Below are 17,552 nucleotides of genomic sequence, written 5' to 3' on the forward strand. Positions count from 1 at the left end.
GGCCGGCCGGGCTGTGGGGGGCGTCCGGCTCCGCGCGCGCCGCTCCCGAGCAGCCCCCACCCTCCCCCCAGCCTCGGGACCTGAGCCCCGTGTGCCCCTCCTCCAGACCACCCCCACCCCCAGGCCACGGAGGGTCCTGGCCCGAGCGCCACCCTCGGTGCACACTGGGAGCCCCCCAGGTGGTTCTCCGCGGCCTCCCCGCCTGCCGCACTCGGGCTCATAAACTCCCGGCAATAAATTTGCTTTCTCCGCCCCAGCGGCTGGGGAGCTGCACGCGTTTGATCAGGGCTGACTTGGCTGGGCTCCCCGCGCCCACCTAGGAAGGACCCCGCCGGGTCCCCGCCCCAGCCCCCCGTGCACTGAGTGCTCTTAAGGAGTCCAGCGGCTGGAAGTGATTAGCGCAGCGCGGGAGGCGGGAGGTGGCCAAGGACGCGCCGGTTCGAGGCTCGCCCCTGTTCCGACCCCGCTGGAGGCGCGTCCAGGCTACAGCTCTGCGAAGTGTCCGAGCCCAGGGTCTGGAGAGAGGGCATGGGATGCCAACTGTCCCCACTCCCAGACGACTGAGGACCCTTCCAGCTATCCTATCTGCAGTGAGCCGCTTTTGCCTGATTTGTTGTTGGGTTTTGGCCACACCCAGGGGTGCTCAGGCATACTCTGTGCTCAGGGCCCACTCCTCCTTATAGGGCTTGGGGGCGCATATGCAGTGCCAGAGATCTGTGCTGGGTCAGTCACATGCTAGGTCAATGTCCTGCCACCATCTCTTCAGCCCTTGACTCCTTTTTAAATACCTGCAGCTCAAGACTAGGTCCCCCACTCTGGAGAGACGTAGGAAACACCAGAAAACCATCAGCAAGGAGCTCACTGCACAGGAGAGTTGGGGTGTAATGTATACTGTCCCCCCCCCACACACAGAGGACAGACTTCCAGAACCCTGGCACAGAAACCTCTACTAATCCCAAATCTGGAGGCCTGGGGTGGCTATTTCCCCTTTCCCCTGTGTGGCCTTGCTCCCCTCCACACCTGCTCATACCCAGGGGAGCATCCGCAGCCCCCCTCTGGGCAGTTTTGGGCAGAGGCCCAGCAAGGCTAAAGGCTTGTCAAATGTCACCCCCCAGAGAGCAGTACTGCAGGGGGGTGCTTGCCTTGCAGGTGGCTGAGGACCCAGATTCCATCCGGGGAGCCCTCCCCCCCCCCCCCCGGGGGCCCTTACGTCAAGCCAAGAATGATCCCTGAGTGCTGAGCCAGGAGCTCAGCTCTGAGCACTGCTGGATGTGGCCTCAAAAGAAAACAAGCTAAAAATCACCCCTACCAGTGGAGAGAAAAGAGGCAAAGGGCTCCCTGGAGGACGCTGCCACTGCCCCCACCGTCCACTGCCTGCACATCAGACAGCGGCACACTCGGCCCCGTGGCCTCTGGCGGGTCAGAGAGCAGAGGCTGGTGGCCGGGAAAGCTGAGACGCCTCGGGACTGGTTAATTGGATGTTAATAGGGGGGAAGGGGGAGGGGCAGGAAGCGCCCCCTCCCAGCTGGAGGTCTCAACCCTCTGAAGCGACCTGATCGGTTCTCTGAGTCTGTGACTGGGGTAGTTTAGTTCCCTGGGGGCCCAGGAACTGTCTAGCCAGTGGTGTAGGGGGCCGTCAGCAAAGGGACAGGCCAGCTTTCCTTCACACTGCCTGCCTCAGCGGCTGCCAACACTATCCCCTCTGCTTGCAGTGACCGTCTGTGGGGGCTGGGGGGTCTCTCCAGAGGCCTTCGATTGCCTCCTCTTCCATCTCTCCTGTCCCCAGCGGGCTCAGGTAAAGGGGTTAGGTGACCTCAGAAGCCCGCCTGAGGGAAAGAGGAGGGGAAGGAAAGATGCAAAGGGAGGAGGCCGCTGACAGCAGGACCCTGACTAAGGTCATCCCAGCGGCCACAGACTCCTAGATGCCCGTGGGGCCACAGAAGGGAACTTTCCCAGCAAAGCCTCTGGAACCTGATCTGGGAAGAAACTGGATCCGAGGCGGGGGTGGAGGAGGGTGAGTGATTAATGAGGGAGATTTAGAGATTAAACCAGGGTTCTGGGTGGGGGCCAGAGGAGTGTCTCATAGGTTTCTCTCCCTCTGTGGCCTCAGCCCAGCTCTGCACCCATGTCCACCCCCTGCAGTGGGTTCTGATGGGCACCCAGCAGGGGATTCCTCTCCCAGCATCTGCAGGCAATCCCTGCGTCCTCCCTTCCCCCAATTCCCCTCAACCCCCCACACTTGCCCTCGCCAAGACCCCCAGTTGCCACTTCACAGGCTTTGCCCACACTTGCCCTCATTCCCCCTTCAGCTCTCCCTCCCCATCGTCTCTCTCCTCCTTCCCATCTCTTTTCTCTCTCTCCCTACACTTCTTCCTCTCAGACCCACCCCGCTTGCCTCCTCCTCTCTGGTGGCTACTGTCCAGGCCCCCCAGACAGGTCCCGCCTGGCCCTGGTCCCGCAGCCAGTGACTGACCCTCAGTCTCTGCGTGCTCCACTCTGCACATTCCTCTGAATGCTGAGTGGAGGATGGTGGATTGGGGCTGAGGGGCACCTCCAAAGACCCCGTCTGGGTGGGGGTAGCGGGTGGAGAATAGGCTCCCTCTCTGGCAGGGAAACTCTTAGGAAAACCAGGGAGCAGAGGGAGGGAAGGGGGAGTTTCTCGGTGTGCAAGCTGGGGCAGGCGGCAGGACACTTCTGGGGCAGCACTGAGGGTGTCGACCACACCCCACAGCAGCATGTGTGCAGGGGGCCAGCGGCCTGGGGAGTAAGGCAAGCCCCTCCCCAGCTTCTCTCTGGCACAGCTGCTCTGCTTGTCTTCTGGGGCAGCCCAGAGAACTCAGGGCCACTCTGCTGGTCACCGAGGCTGTGTGTTGTCACCGTGAGCAGATGGGGGTGGGGTGGAAATGCAACTGGAAACCTTCTCACCCACCCACGAACCCCAGACCCACGATTCCAGGCAGTTCCTTCTCTCTCCTCTGATCTCTATGCCAAAGGCCGCACCAACCTCAGCAGCTCTCCCCCCTGCTGAGTGCAAGCAGCCAAGTGACATGAGGCCAGAGACTGCGCAGAAGTGGAATGCAAGCTAAGCTGCCTTCTGTCTGCCTGCCCCCTTCTAACACGCAGTCCCAGACACACGGATAAATCCCGCACCTTGGAAGCACAGCCCTGGTCTGGCTGCAGGAGTTTCCTGGAGGTGAATACCCTGGGACATTCAGGGGCACCTGAATGGGTGGGTGGGAAGGATCCCCAGATGTAGGAACCTCGGAGACTGTGCCCAGTGCAGCTCGGGGCACTTCCTTGCAGGGTGCAGTGCCACTGGGCCTTTCTCTTGGCCCACAACTTCGAGGTGTATGGAGGGAAGCCAGGCTGATGGCGACAGGCCAGGAGCACCTAGGGCTACCTCAGGTTTTCTGTATCTATTCTAAACGAGTTTCGTTTGGGGAGGCTAGTCCTAGAGATGCTTCGCTTACTCTGGGTTACTCTGGCTCTGTGGTCAGTGTTGTTCCTGGCAGTGCTTGGGGACAGCGGCCTGGAACAGGGGTCCCCCACTGAGCCGTCAGCTGTAAGTGCGGCCCACTGCGAGCTGCCCGCACCACCAGGCCTGCCCGGCCCACAGCTGCACTTCTGCCTGCAGGGACGCCTCCTCGGACCATCCTCAGCTGCCATGAGCCTGCTGGGCAGGCTTCTGTCTTTCTTCTCTGAGTGGCCTTCTTTTTTCTTTCTGTTTTGGGGCCACCCAGCAGTGCTCAGGAATTGCTCAGAAGACCATATGTGGTGCTGGGAATCAAACTGGGGGCGGCCATGTGCGAGTCCCATACTCGCTGTACCATCTCTGGTCCCAAAGCCGACAGGCTAGGTGTATTTCCAGAGTATCGAGTTCATGACTGAGCTCAGAAAGATGAGGCATGCTCACTACATTAATCAATGGTGTTGAGTCTGGCCTCCTGTCCCATGACGCTGCCTTTGTTCTCCTGTCACCAGCTTCCCCCCGCCCCCACCCTCTATGCATCCCAGTTTCAGCAGACCCAGATTCCTGAAGGCCCAGTGAACCATATATGGCCAGTCAGGCCTACAACTCCATCCCTGCCGCTCCCCTCATCTTCCCTCAGTTCTTTTTTTGTTTTTTTGCTTTTTGGGTCACACCTGGCGATGCACAGGGTTTACTCCTGGCTCTGCACTCAGGAATTACCCCTGGCCGTGCTCAGGGGACCATATGGGATGCTGGGATTTGAACCCAGGTTGGCCGCATGCAAGGCAAACGCCCTACCCGCTGTGCTATCTCTCCAGCCCCTCTTCCCTCAGTTCTGACGCTCCTCCCACAATGCAGTTCTCTAGTCTGTCCGTAAAATATCACTCTTCCGGGGCTGGAGCAATAGCACTGCAAGTACAGCACTTGCTTCGCACATGACCGGCTGCGGTCCAATCCCCAGCACCCGGTATGGTCCCCTGAGCCTAAGAGGAGTGATTCCTGAGCGCAGAGCCAGGAGTCACTCCTCAGGGTCAGAGCCCTGACTTGCAGACTGGGTACCGCCGAGTCTGACTCAAACACCAAACCAAACATAAAAACTCATTCTTCAGCCTGGCACTGGCCACTGTGCAGCCTTTGCCCTGTCTGTTCCCTTCAAGTCTGCAGTACTCAGTGATGGCTGAGAACGCAGTCCCTAGGGTCTGGACACCAGTGTGTGGGGCCAGAGGTTACCCTGATCGCTGCTCTGCAGAGTGGCTCCAAGCAAAGCCTAGAGCAGTGTGTCCGTTGTGCCACCTCCCTGGCCCTTTAGCTCACCCTCTGAATCTTACACGTTAGGGCCCTCCGCTTCTCCTCTTACAAATCTGAGGGACCAGACAGAAAGATCCTCTTCATGAAGAGTCCAGCAGGCTTCTCCGGGAAACAGGAGACAGGCAAGGCAGGAGGGTGTAGCCAGTCAGGGGGAAAGAAAAGTGGCCAGAGAGCTAGCTCAGAGAGCCGAGGGCATACTTTGTGGCCAGCCTGGGTCCAATCCTTGACACGGCGTGGTCTCCCAACCATGGCTAAGAACTACCCCCAGCACAGAGCCACGAGTAGCCCTCAAGCACCACTGGGTGTGGCCCAAAAACTTAAAAGGAAGAAAAGAGATGCTTTTTAAAAGCTTTTTTTATTTCAAAAATAAAGCCACAATTGATCTGCCATAAATATCTGGGGGGGAGGGGGGGAGGGGAGGGGCTTGGCCCCTACCTCCTCTTCTCTTTCACACTGTATTGTAAAAGCAAAGGAGATGGCTGAGGAGAGAAGAAAGCAAGAAGTGGTCAGTTTCCATTCTCCCCACACAGCGGCCCCTGCACCCTGGGCCTGGCTCACCTTGCCAAACCAGCGGGAGAGCCAGAGCTGCTTCATGGTCATGTGATCAGGAAGAACTTCATTGTCAAAAAGGAGCTGCACCTAGGAAGGAGGTAGACGTTCCTGGAATTCTCTCTTTTTTCCTTGGTTTCTGGGCCACACCAGCTATGCTCAGGGTTTAACTCCTCACTCTGTGCTCATGAATCACGCCTGGCAGGGCTTAGGGGACCATATGGGATGTAAGGGATGGGCCCTATGCAAGGCAAATGCCCTATCTGCGCTACTACCGCTCTGACACTCCCACCCCCACCCCAGAAACCCTCATCTTGCAGACCCAAAATGACCCTCTTCTGGGGCTGGGGCGATAGTACAGCAGGGAGAGTGTTTGCCTTGCACGCGGCCAACCGGGGTTCGATCCCTGGCATCCCATGTGGTCCCCCAAACACTGCCAGAAGGTAATTCCTAAGTGCAGAGCCAGGATACCCCAGAGCATTGCCCAAAAAGCCAATCAACCCCCTCTCCCCGTTCTACTCTAGAGCCTGTCTTACCTCCTGAGCCCACCTCCCTTCGCTGTCCCCACAATACCAAACAGAGTGCGAATACTCACATGCTGGGGGCTTATCATCAAGCGATGACAGAGGACCCGGCGGAGATGGCGAACCTCAGCTCTAACGGAACATCGGACATATTTGTTCTGGGAGGAGAAAGGGACAGTTTGTGAGGGAAGGGCCATGTGGAGGGGCGTGTCCTGAGATAGGCACCCCTTGCGCTCCCCTCACCTGTAGGACACTTTTATTCTTGTCTTTGCCAGAACTGCGGGAGAGAGGGAACAGACAGGTTAGGGAGCGAGAGCCCCTCGCTGCTTCTCCAAGGGGGATGGGGTGGGGGGACACACATTTTCTCCAAGGGATCTGCCACTCCCTACCTGCCCGCCTTCTGCCCAAACCCCTCCCTGGCTCTGCCACTGCACCGGCCCCTCACCTGAGCCGCTCCAGGCATAAGCTCAGTTGCTCATCATAGCGGTAGTAATGGGCTTTCGAGTGGTCAAAGCTGCTGAACGGGAGGCCAAGGCTGCTCAGGGATGGTTCTAATGAAGACACGCCAGTGAGGAGGGTGACACATGCCCCAAACGCCGTTCCCCACAGAGAACAAGACTGGGCAGAAGAATGCTCGGGGACATGACCCCAGCAGCCTGCTGTTGCTGGGACACATACCTTCCCCACTGGGCTGGGTGACCCGGTCCAGGCCTCGGGACTGATAAAATTCTCGTATCCGTTTCTCCTCACCTGGAAAGCCGTGGAGTGTGAGTGCTGATTCGGGTACTAGCTCTCCTTCACCTTTCTGCTGGGTGTCAACCCACAGGATTCCCACCAAAATGCTTGTCATCTGAAGCTGCCACCCCACCACCCGTCCTTAAGAGGCCTCTCCGCAACAGGCTGGTCACTCACTGTCCTGCAAACCAGGCACTAGCTTGTACACGATGTCCTGCATGACCCGGTCCAGTTTGAGGTTGAGCAGTGGCTGTGTCTCGTGGATCTTGATGTTGCACATGGGGCAGTACTTGCTGGTCTGGAGGTACTTCACAATACAACTTTTGCAGACTGTAGGAAGTGAGGGGCAGGCTCTAGGAACTCCTGGGGATCGGGTTCTGGGGATGGGGGCGGTGTGGGGCGCTGAAATAGGCGGCCTGGCGGCTGGAGGCCAATCTGAGGCAGTGTGGGGACAAGGATGTGCAGGAATGGGCCTGAGAGCGATGGACACTCACAAGTATGAAGACACTCGGTTATGGTGGTGGCGTCCACGAAGTAGCCTGCACACAGGCAGCAGACGATGTGCTCATTCAGGTCTTTGATCTTCACTCGGACCTCCTCCTGCGGGCACACCCTCCATCACTCATCACCCATCCGCCCGCGACCCCACCCCGACTCCGTCCCATCTCACTTGTCGCCTCTCTTAGGGCAACCCGTGGCCAAAGCCCGCACCCCGGCGTCCTCGGCTCCTGGGGGCTGACGGTCCGCCTCCGCCCAGCAGAGGGCTCCGCGCACAGCGGGGGCTCCCTTCACGTGCGCCGGCCAGACCTTCCTCTCCCAGGGGGGACACGGTGACGTGGGCGGCGCACGGCGCAGGCGCCCTAGCGGCAGGGCCGGCGAGAGGAACGCGATCGCGCATGCGCGCTGGGCGCCCGGCCTCTGCGCAGGCGCACTGGGCGCCCGCCCGGCCACCGCCCGTCCTGTCTCCGGCCCCGGTTCGAGCTACTAGCCGACTACAGCAGTAACCCTGCCGCCCCTGCACCTCGTTCCGAAGTGGGTCCATCTTGTACACTGACTGGAGCTGGTTCCGAAGCCTCATCGCGATCGCAATCTGGCCCCCCTGAGGAGACGCCATCTTAAAGCCTGAGCCCGGCCTGCCACTTCCGGTGCCGCCTGCGAGGCGGGACTTGTCGCCCGGCAACGAGGGCCTAAGTCTTTTCGGATTCGCTGGCCCCCGTCAGGCCCCGCCCACGTGCCTTGCTCCCCGTGTGCTCACCTGAGCCCCACAGGCCCCTCCCCCTCTCCTAGCGTAATTGGGGAGCGGGGGCGTCGTGGGGAGGGAGCCCAGCTCCTCGACCTCAGGGAGCTGTCCTTCTGGTGGGCCCCGTCCGGCCTCGGGACTAACTGTTGAAGGCCCTTTCTGTCCTCTGAGGCGGTGGCCGTCGCGGCCGCGGCCGCTCGGGCTCGTCGAGCTCCGGCGGCGACAGCCGGGCCTCAGAAGCGCCCCCCGAGGCCGCCGCGCCGGCCTCCGGGTCACGTTCCCCGAGTCCGACGCGGGACCCTTTCCGGGCTCGGCGGCGGGATACTGCGGGGGCTCGGCGGAGGGAGGGACCCCGGGGAGTGAGCTTACCGCCTCCCCCCTCCCCTCCCCCTGCCGCCGGGAATAGGGGGCGGAGGGGGGGACAGACCCTGGTTAATGATGATGATTCAATCACCGGCGCCTGCGGAGGCCTGGGACAGACTAATGCAGAGCAGATGCCGAAGGAGGAGGGGAGGACGCCGAGGACCGCGGCGCGCCGGCCCCGTGCTCGGCGCGGACCCGGGGACCCGAGCGCGTGCGTGTGCGTCGTGTGCATCCTCGGGGCAGAGAAGCGATGCACCCCGTGTGCAGTCGGAGGAGATTCGGGAAGGGAGGGGTCGCAGTGGAGGTCTCAGAAAGGCGCTCTGGAGGAAAGGGGACTCACTCTGTCGGCGCGGGCTAGGGGTGGGGCGGAGGATAGCACAGTTTCGGGATGGGGCGGGTATGACGCGTGGGGAAATCAAGGCCGAGTGGAAGAGAATGACGAAAAGTGGGACTTTCAGCCCGAGGACAATAGGAAGCTAGGTGATTTTCTTTTTTTTCTTTCTTTTTTTTTTTTTAGAGAGTTGCCCTATCAAGGCAGTATTTTGTTCATTTAGCTCCAGAATGAGATCGAGTGGATAAGTGGCAGGTTCATGGGATGACTGGTTTTGTAATCAGCTGCTCACTGCCTCCCAGGACCAAGGTAGCATCTCTCCTCTGGACAGCGATTGCAGTGGCCTCTCGCAGGCTTCCTGTTTTCACCTCTGCTGCCCCTTAGTCTGTTCTCAATCTAGGGGCTCGGTGTTTCTGGTGAAACAAAAATAAGAAGGATACAAGGAAAGTTTTCTGAGTTGTCAAAATGTGTCAAATTGTATACTTTGCTTGTTTCGGAAGGGCCTCAACTTAGCCCGACTGGCTGGACTGTACACAAGTTTCCATGAAGTACCGCTGGATCTGTCAGTGCTTGGGGGACTCTGGGGGTAGAACTTGGGGACCTCTGCATGCAAGGCTCTAGTCCTTTGCTGGATCCACATCCATTAAATTGTACAAAATAAGCAGTTTGTTAGGGCTCTTATGTGTGTTTTATTTTTAGTGCCCTTCCCAACTAGCTCTGAAGGACATCAGGGCTACATCCAACAGTACTCACTTAGCAGTGCTCAGGTGACCATGTGGTGCTGGGAATCAAACCTAGAGCTATAGTAAATCATGGTTCCACGATTAAAAAAAAAAGGTTAGTGGGTTTGGCACTTACCTTGCTTACAGCTGCCCCAGATACAATCTCCAGCACTGCTTATTATTGTCCTCTGACCACTGTCAGGGCTGATCCCTGAGAACAGAACCAGAAGTAAGCCCTGAATATAGCGGGGAGTGGCCCCCAAACAACAACAACAATAAAATTAAAAATGAGTGGCTGGAGCAATAGTACAGTGTGTAAGGTCTAGTCTCGCACATGTCCACGCCAGGTTTAATCCCCAGCATCTCATATGGTTCCCCAAGTACCACCAGGAGTAATTCCTGATGCAAAGCCAGGAGTAACCCTTGAGCTTGGCTGGGTATGGCCCTAAAACCAAAAAATGAAAATAAAATTATTTGTATATTAAGAAATCTGTTGAAAAAAATGATGAATTAAGGCTGGGGCAGGGGAGATTTCTTAAGTGACAGATGTCTCTAGTATGTCCAAGGCCTTGAGTTATATCACCAGCACTACATTTCCCCCCCCCCCAGCAGGGGTTGGCCTCTATAAAAAAGATCAAGTGTCTTCCTTTCCTGTTTAAAACCTTTCAATAGCTTTCCTTTTCAATCAGAATAAAGGCCCCAGGTCTTCAAGGATTGGCCTGGTCTTAGTCACTCATTTTTATCAGCCCTAGCGGACCTGTCACTCTTTGTTCCACAGATACACCAGGATATACTCTCATTGTATCCCAACTTAAAAAACTCAGATATCAAAATGCCTTCTTTCTTCCTTCAGCTCTATACTCTGCATGAGGTCTTTGGTGTCCAGACCAGATGGATCATAATCCTGCCCCCACCCCATCAACTTTTTCATTCTCTCCCTCATTTTCTTTTTCTTCTGCACTTAACATGTGTATTTTTCTTGTCTTTCACCTGCCTTACTAGAATGACAGCTTCTCAGTGCCAAGGATTTCTCAGCTGTGCTTACATCTCTATCTCCATCACGGAGTGTCTAATTGTTATTCATTCTATCACAATTCACAATTGGGGGGGGCAGAGATATGGCTCCATTGGTCACTGGGTGAGCAGATGAATGAATGTGGGTGGGGATCATAGCCTAAATTAGAAATTTTTTTCTTTTTGGGTCACACCCAGCGATGCACAGGGATTACTCCTGGCTTTGCACTCAGGAATTACTCCTGGCAGTGCTCAGGGGACCATATGGGATGGATGCTGGGAATTGAACCTGGGTTGGCCGCTTGCAAGCCAAACACCCTACCCACTGTGCTATCACTGCAGCCCCCTAAATTAGAATTTTATTAATAAAAATGGAAAGGAAGGGCAACATATAAAATAGTTCCAAGCTAAATAGGAGGAAATAAATGGGGAGTTGGGAGGCAAGTCCTTTAGCCTGTTGAATTTAAGGTAGTTGCTGTAAAGTTTGTAGTTGCAGTGGTAAGGGAGTTGCAGTAAACTGGGTAGAAGGCTAGAACAGTGGGGTTGGAGCACAGGTGTCAGAAACAGGAATGGAGGTTGCAGAGTCTTCTGAGTAAACACATAGATAGGACTTAGGAAGGATAAGAACTGAGTTCTTGTAGAGAGATGAAGAAGAAGTCTGAGCTCTGAAGAACGCTTCCTGTCTTCAGAGGAAGAAGCAAGTCCATGGAGGATAAAAAGCAATGACTCTGGGGGCTGGAGCGATAGTACAGCAGCTAGGGCGTTTGCCTTGCACGTGGCTGACCCAGGTTCAATTCCCAGTATCCCATATGGTCCCCCGAGCACCACCAGGAGTGATTCCTGAGAGCAGAGCCAGGAGTGACCCTTGTGCATCACCGGGTGTGACCCAGAAAGAAAAAAAAAAAGCAATGACTCTGAAAGTCTAAAGATAAGACTAAGACAATATTACAGGATGTAAACAAAAGAGCTATGAGGCTTCAGTAGGTAGTGCCCTTGCCTTGCAGGAGGCGAGCCCACCCAAGTGATTCCTGAGTGCAGAGCCAGAAGAAAGTCCTGAACATGACTGGGTCTCTCCCTGCCCCCCCCCCACACACAAAAGAAACAGCTATGATCAGGAAAATAGAAAAGGTCAGAGACTCCTGGATAATGATATCAGAGAAAGGTCTGTGAGGTGAAGCCAGCTTACAGTGAGATAGGAGGAATATAGACATGATGGGGGAGAATAACTAAGGACAAGTAGAATGGAAAAGAGAAATGATTTCTCTCAAAAATATAAAGATTCCAAACTTGAGGGGAGGAAGGACCAAGACCTTCTCCCTGCAAGGCCACGGGTCAGGGAGCAGAGGATTGAGCAGGGACACAGGCTGGGAACACAGCTTTTCCCTGCTACAGTCTTATGCCTGGAAACAAAGAACTGCAGGTGAACACTTGCCTTGCACAGGGCAGACCCATGTTCAGTCCCTGACACCTGATTTAGCCCCTTAACTCCTTTTACTATAAGTGATCCTTGAGCAAGGAATCAGGAGTAGGCCCTAGGTATGCTCCCCTCCCCTCCAAAAAATAAAAACAGTTGGAGGAATTACATGAATGTAAGATACAGTGAGACAAATTTCAAAGCAATGCATGAGGGAAGTGGGAATTCTGACTCCAGGTACCCCATCTTAGACCAAAAATTAGTGAACTGTCTTTTCCTGGGACTCAGGGGACCAAAGAGGGTAGGTTATGCAGAGACATCCCTAGGCTGACAGACATTGATGCTTTTATTTATTTATTTATTTATTTGCTTTTTTTGGGTCACACCTGGCAATGCACAGGGGTCACTCCTAGCTCATGCACTCAGGAATTACTCCTGGTAGTGCTTGGGGGGACCATATGGGATACTGGGAATTGAACCTGGGTTGGCCATGTGCAAGGCAAATGCCCTACCCACTGTACTATCGCTCTAGCCCCCATTGATACTTTTTTTTTTTTCAATTATTTGGATTGAACCATGTTTTACACATGCAAGGCAAATGCTCTGAGCTATATGGCTGGGTCCAGGATTCCCTTATTTTTATTTGTTGTTTGCTCGGGGGCTCCTCTGAGCTAGGGGCTGCTCCCATGGGTGCTTAAGGGTGCATGCAGCACACAGTCGGGACCTAGACCATTAACTATGGCCTCCGTCTAGGGCCAGCGAGAGGCACTAAGATCTTTGCCCCTCCTTCCAGAAGATGTTTATGTACCACACTGTGGGTGATCATTCTCCAGGTCAATTTCTAGGTGGCAATGTCATTTGTGACCTTGATGGGCACCAGCACAGATCTGCACAATACTTGCCCTCACTGATCCTCTCAAGACCGATTCAGCTCTGTGGCCATGGAATAAATGGGAACCCTATCCTCAGAGGCCCACCAGCTAGCTCTGGGAAAAGCATGACAAACTAAACCCCTTCAGAGACATGCTTTCATTTTCCTTCTCTCTCTCTCTCTCTCTCTCTCTCTCTCTCTCTCTCTCTCTCTCTCTCTCTCTCTCTCTCTCTCTCTCTTTCTCTCGTCTCTCTGTTCTCTGTTAGAGGGTCCCACCCAGGCCATCTCTGGAGCAGCAGAGGCCTCAGGCTTTCCAGTCACCCCACTATCTGAGAGAGGGTGCTCAGGCCCCAGAGAGGCACAGTGCATAAGTCTGTCTCCACCAAGATAGAAGCACAGCCGCCAAACAGGCAGGACCATTGGCGGGGCTGAAGAATCAGATAATTGGGGGTGGTCAAGATAAGGGGGAGGGTAGGCATATTAGCAACCACCCCTGCACAGAGTTCACCCCTTTCAAATTAAGGCGTTTGAGAAACCCAGGGGTGGGGGTGCTGATAACTTTGCGTTGGGGGGAAAGCCCACTCTCTTTTTTCTCTTATTTATCTTCCTGCCCAGATGCCCAAATATCATTCCTGGTTCCCTGGAGAGAAAAAAGGCCTCACCCTGCCCCAGGCGCCAGGCTGCCAGCCCATCTGCTGGGGAGAAAGGAGGGGCAGAGCCTTTCCCAGGGGATCCTGGACAATCGACTGGAAGATCGCTCTCCCAGAGGACCTGGCTGCCAAGATCGGGCGCATTTCGGCCCACGCGGGAACCGGCCGCGGAAAGCCTAGCGCTGGAGCCGGGTGGGGTCACGGGGCAAAGGCTGGCACTATAAGGGAGGGGTCCTTCGGCCATCACGTGTCCCAGGCCAACCAAGCTGGTGGTCGGTGCCCACCCGCCGCGGGATGGCAGGAACGTCCCCCTCCCCGCGCCCAGTCTCACCGGCTCGGAGGCGCCAGGCCCCCCCCCAGGGCCGGGGCGGGCCGGGGAAGGTAATGTAATTCCGACCCAGCTAACCCGATTATGGCGGCCTGCACCGGGCCGGGCGGCGGCGGGGGCGGGACCAAGGCGCGGGGGCCCGGCCGGCGGGGGTCCCATCCCGGAGAAGGATGCAGGGTTCACACACTCCCAGCCGCGGCTCCCGTGGGCAGAGGTCACAAGGTCACGGGCAGCTTGGGTCTTCCCGCACCTCCCTCTGTGACCCGCTGCAGGCGCAGTTTGGGGCGCTTTGGTGCAGTGTGGCACCCAGCGCACGGAGGCTGCGGGGGAACTGCGGAGACCTCAGTAAGGTCGCACATGTCGTCGGTGTAGATTTCCTCCTCTGGCCAGAGAGGGTGTGTGTGTGTGTGTGTGTGTGTGTGTGTGTCTGTGTGTGTGTGTGTCTGTGTCTGTGTGTCTGTGTCTGTGTGTGCTTGTGTGTGCACGCTTTGTAGATTTCCTAGATGCGGGGTGGAGATTTCCTAGATGCGGGGTTGGGGGCACTGTCCTCTGTTGAGGGGTCACAAGGCTAGTCCCATATCCCCACAGGCCTAACGCAGCCGAGTGGATCCACAGTTCCGCGTGTTACCCCAAATCCGAAACCCTCAATAAAGTCTAAGGAGCCCTGCTGCCCACCCCCGGTGCTCTCAGAAGGCCTGGCTGCTCCAGGACTGGCGGGGAGGAGCACCGGACCCCAGGCCCAGAGGGCTTGATCCCCGTCCCAGCCCTCTGTCCGCGTCCTGTCACTCCTCTCCCCACACCTGTCCTCTTCCCAGGCCTCCAACTCGCCGGGCGCTGTCCCCCAGCCTCTTCCCAAGGCAGCCGAGAAAGTCACAACGAGATTTGGACTCCGAGGCCACTTAGGCAGGGGTCACAACGAATCTGATAGTCGGCAGGCCGGCCCTATCGGCAGGCGCAGAGTGGGGGCCGAGGGAGGGGGCACCTGCCGGGCCAGCCGGGGAGAGCCAAGACGCGCACAGGCGGCGGCCGGCGAGGATGGAGATGCAGTGAGCATCGCAGCTGACTCAGCGCGCCGTGGCCCGGGCTCGGTCCATCCCGCGCTCGGCCTTGCTCCTAACACCGCCGCTACCCCGCACCAGCACCCGCACCCGCACCCGCGCGGCAGGCCAGGTTCTCGCGGCTTGGCGCAAACAGGCGTCTCTTCCCCTTTAACGGCCCCGGCCCCGCCCCTGCCCTCCCCCAGCCCCCACTGCCCACCCGAGGCGGATCTGTCAGTCACTGCCCCAGCCCGAGTCGGCCAACCCTCTCCATCCTGGAGTCGGGCAGAGGCCCCAGCCACCCCGTGTCCGTCTACGCTCCGAGCCGGCCGGCGCGCTTCTGGGGCCCCAGCCCGTCGCGCTACCCCGGGATGCAAGTCCCGGCGCTGACGCCCGGCAGCGGCCGGCACGGGCGCGGCTACTCCCCGTGCACAGGGATGAAGCTGTCGTGGGGGCCCCGGCGCCCCGCCGTGGCCAGACCCGCAGGCCCCTGAGGCCCGCTGCTCCGAGAGCGCCGTCGCTCGGCTCCCGGAGCAGCCCGCTGCGCCCTCCCCAGCCGCGCGCCCCGGGGGTCCTCCCCGAGCCGGACCCATGGAGCCGGCGGTGCTGGCCTCGCACCACCTGCCGCACCACGAACCCATCAGCTTTGGCATCGACCAGATCCTGAGCTGCCCGGAGCCCCCCGGGAGCGGCCTGGGCCCGGGCCGCGGGGGCCAAGGCCCTGGGGAGACCGCAGCGTTCCCGGGGGCTTTTCACGGAACCTCCGGCTACGGCCCCCCGGGCTCTCTGGCCCCGCTGCCCGGGAGCTCCGGCGTGGGCCCGGGCGGCGTGATCCGCGTCCCCGCGCACCGCCCGCTGCCCGTTCCGCCGCCCGCGGGAGGCGCGCCCGCCGTGCCCGGACCCTCGGGCTTGGGCGGCGCCGGGGGCCTCGCGGGCCTCACCTTCCCTTGGATGGACAGCGGCCGCCGTTTGGCCAAGGACCGGCTCACGGGTAAGGCAGCCCGACTCCTGTCGCGCCGTGCTCCACGCTGACCCCAGCACCCCATCTCCTAGTCTTCCATCTAACTCTCGGTCCCCTTTCCTAGTCCTCCCCACCCCCATCATCCCGGAAACCGCGCCCCCAGTTTGTATCTCGCGGTCCCTTCCCTCAGAGGTGATGCGGGACGGAACTGCCGTCGATGCCCGCGCCCTCCCCTGCCACCCACGGTCCACAACGAGGGAGGGCAGGTGAAGTGGAGGCGGACGGCGGCCCCCCAGCCCAGAGGAGGGCCGTGACTCCCGAGGCTTGCCCCGGGCTTCCCTGGAGCCGAGGCGAGCATGGGGCCCCTGTCAGGCCGGGGACGCTGCGATCGCCACCAACCCTGCCCTGCCCTTCCTTCCTCCCGGTAGCCGCGCTCTCCCCCTTCTCCGGCACGCGCCGCATCGGTCACCCCTACCAGAACCGGACCCCCCCGAAGCGCAAGAAGCCGCGCACGTCCTTCTCGCGCTCGCAGGTGCTGGAGCTGGAGCGGCGCTTCCTGCGCCAGAAGTACCTGGCGTCGGCCGAGAGGGCGGCGCTGGCCAAGGCCCTACGCATGACGGACGCGCAGGTCAAGACCTGGTTCCAGAACCGGCGCACCAAGTGGCGGTGAGGCGCGGGGAGCTGGGCGCGGAACGAGGGGCACGGGGCGGGGGGCGCAGGGCCACGGGACAGGGGGCGCGGGGCTGGAGGGCGCGGGTAGGGGGTGAGAGGCGGGTGCCGCGGGGCGCGGGGCTGGAGGACGCGGGGCGCGAAGCAGGGGGCTCGAGGCGCTGGGCTGGGGTTGCGGGGTGGGGTTGGGTCTCGGGGTAGGGGGCACGGAGCAAGAGGCAGGGCCACGGGGCAGAGGGCGAGAGGCACGGGGTGGGGCAGGGTCGTGGGGCGAGGGTCGCGGGTCGAAGGCTAGGCACAGGGGTCGCGAGGCAGGGGGCGCTGACCAGGGTGCGCTGACCGCCGCGTTCTCCCGTCCAGGCGCCAGACGGCCGAGGAGCGCGAGGCGGAGCGGCACCGCGCCGGCCGGCTGCTCCTGCACCTGCAGCAGGACGCGCTCCCGCGACCCCTACGGCCGCCGCTGCCGCCGGACCCGCTCTGCCTGCACAACTCGTCGCTCTTCGCGCTGCAGAATCTGCAGCCCTGGGCTGAGGACAACAAGGTGGCGTCGGTGTCCGGGCTCGCGTCTGTGGTGTGAGCTCAGCGGGTCGCGCGCCTTTGTCTTTCCGAGGGCCGTGCGTGAAGCAGCCAGGGCCCCTCGAGCAACCGCCGGCTCCCCGCCTGCACTGTGCGGCCTTTCCCACCTCCTCTCCGCCGAAAGACTCCTGCACCGCAGCTGGAACCTGAGCCGTCGAGGGGGCGGGACCTGCAGCTGGGAAGCCAGTGAGGTGCAGGGAGCGGGGCGTGCCAGCCGACGGGCGCTGCCCTCCTGCGGGACTGGGAGATTCCTGGAGGTGACTGGTAGAGCTGTTGGTAGAGTGAAGGAGGTAAAAGAGGTGCTGGGGCGGAGGTGGGTACTAAAGGTGTGAAGGAAGGAAGACGCCAACGATGGCAAGAGAATCTGAGGGTTCTGCCTGGGTATCTCTTCCACTGTAAAATAAGCGTTAAGGAGTCCTTGACTTTGAGTTTCATGTTGCCCAACATGCTGATAATGTCTTTCCACTAGAGCCTCACCACGCGCCGGGGGTGGTAGGACAAATGGGGATACCCACTGCAGAGGGAAACTGGAAGATTAATCTGACTGTGGCTGTCCCATGGGAACCGGGGAGGGAAGATGAGGGCGGATGCAGTGGACACAGTGAATAGATGTGATGAAATTTAGGGTGCACAGAATTTGGCAGACCATTAGGAATTGACAAGGCTTAGAAAAAATCAATGATAATTTCAAGGCAAGAAATGTGGAGGGTCAGGAAATCAGAGGTGTTGTTGATGATCAAGAGGAAATGTGGGGGGCTGGATAACACAGTGAGTAGGGTGTTTGCCTTGCA

The 17,552-nt window shown here is 58.9% G+C and overlaps 2 protein-coding genes across 2 annotated transcripts; one reads left to right on the forward strand and one right to left on the reverse strand.

Annotated features, from left to right (window-relative positions):
* Positions 1-5,113: 5,113 nt before the first annotated feature.
* Positions 5,114-7,811, reverse strand: PCGF1 (polycomb group ring finger 1). The gene is made up of 9 exons (XM_004611998.2): positions 7,607-7,811; positions 7,080-7,185; positions 6,763-6,915; positions 6,529-6,600; positions 6,296-6,401; positions 6,094-6,127; positions 5,922-6,008; positions 5,336-5,416; positions 5,114-5,256 (listed from the first exon to the last, which is right to left on the reverse strand). Exons 1-9 carry the CDS (start codon positions 7,697-7,699, stop codon positions 5,209-5,211), a joined length of 780 nt encoding a protein of 259 aa, XP_004612055.1. The 5' UTR covers positions 7,700-7,811; the 3' UTR covers positions 5,114-5,208.
* Positions 7,812-15,146: 7,335 nt separating this feature from the next.
* Positions 15,147-16,762, forward strand: TLX2 (T cell leukemia homeobox 2). The gene is made up of 3 exons (XM_004611999.2): positions 15,147-15,546; positions 15,945-16,182; positions 16,546-16,762. Exons 1-3 carry the CDS (start codon positions 15,147-15,149, stop codon positions 16,760-16,762), a joined length of 855 nt encoding a protein of 284 aa, XP_004612056.1.
* The last annotated feature ends 790 nt before the right edge of the window (positions 16,763-17,552 follow it).

This window comes from Sorex araneus, chromosome X (assembly GCF_027595985.1).
Source record: "Sorex araneus isolate mSorAra2 chromosome X, mSorAra2.pri, whole genome shotgun sequence".
Classification (NCBI taxonomy): Eukaryota; Metazoa; Chordata; class Mammalia; order Eulipotyphla; family Soricidae; genus Sorex; species Sorex araneus.

Excerpts from the sequence above, each read along its gene's own strand:
- TLX2 (XM_004611999.2), top strand. The coding sequence starts at position 15,147 with ATGGAGCCGGCGGTGCTGGCCTCGCACCACCTGCCGCACCACGAACCC. Across the intron at positions 15,547-15,944 it reads GGCCAAGGACCGGCTCACGG|CCGCGCTCTCCCCCTTCTCC; the intron begins GTAAGGCAGCCC and ends TCCTCCCGGTAG. Across the intron at positions 16,183-16,545 it reads AACCGGCGCACCAAGTGGCG|GCGCCAGACGGCCGAGGAGC; the intron begins GTGAGGCGCGGG and ends TCTCCCGTCCAG.
- PCGF1 (XM_004611998.2), bottom strand. The coding sequence starts at position 7,699 with ATGGCGTCTCCTCAGGGGGGCCAGATTGCGATCGCGATGAGGCTTCGG. Across the intron at positions 7,186-7,606 it reads TGGACCCACTTCGGAACGAG|GAGGAGGTCCGAGTGAAGAT; the intron begins GTGCAGGGGCGG and ends GTGTGCCCGCAG. Across the intron at positions 5,417-5,921 it reads TGATGATAAGCCCCCAGCAT|GTGCAGCTCCTTTTTGACAA; the intron begins GTGAGTATTCGC and ends CCTCCTTCCTAG.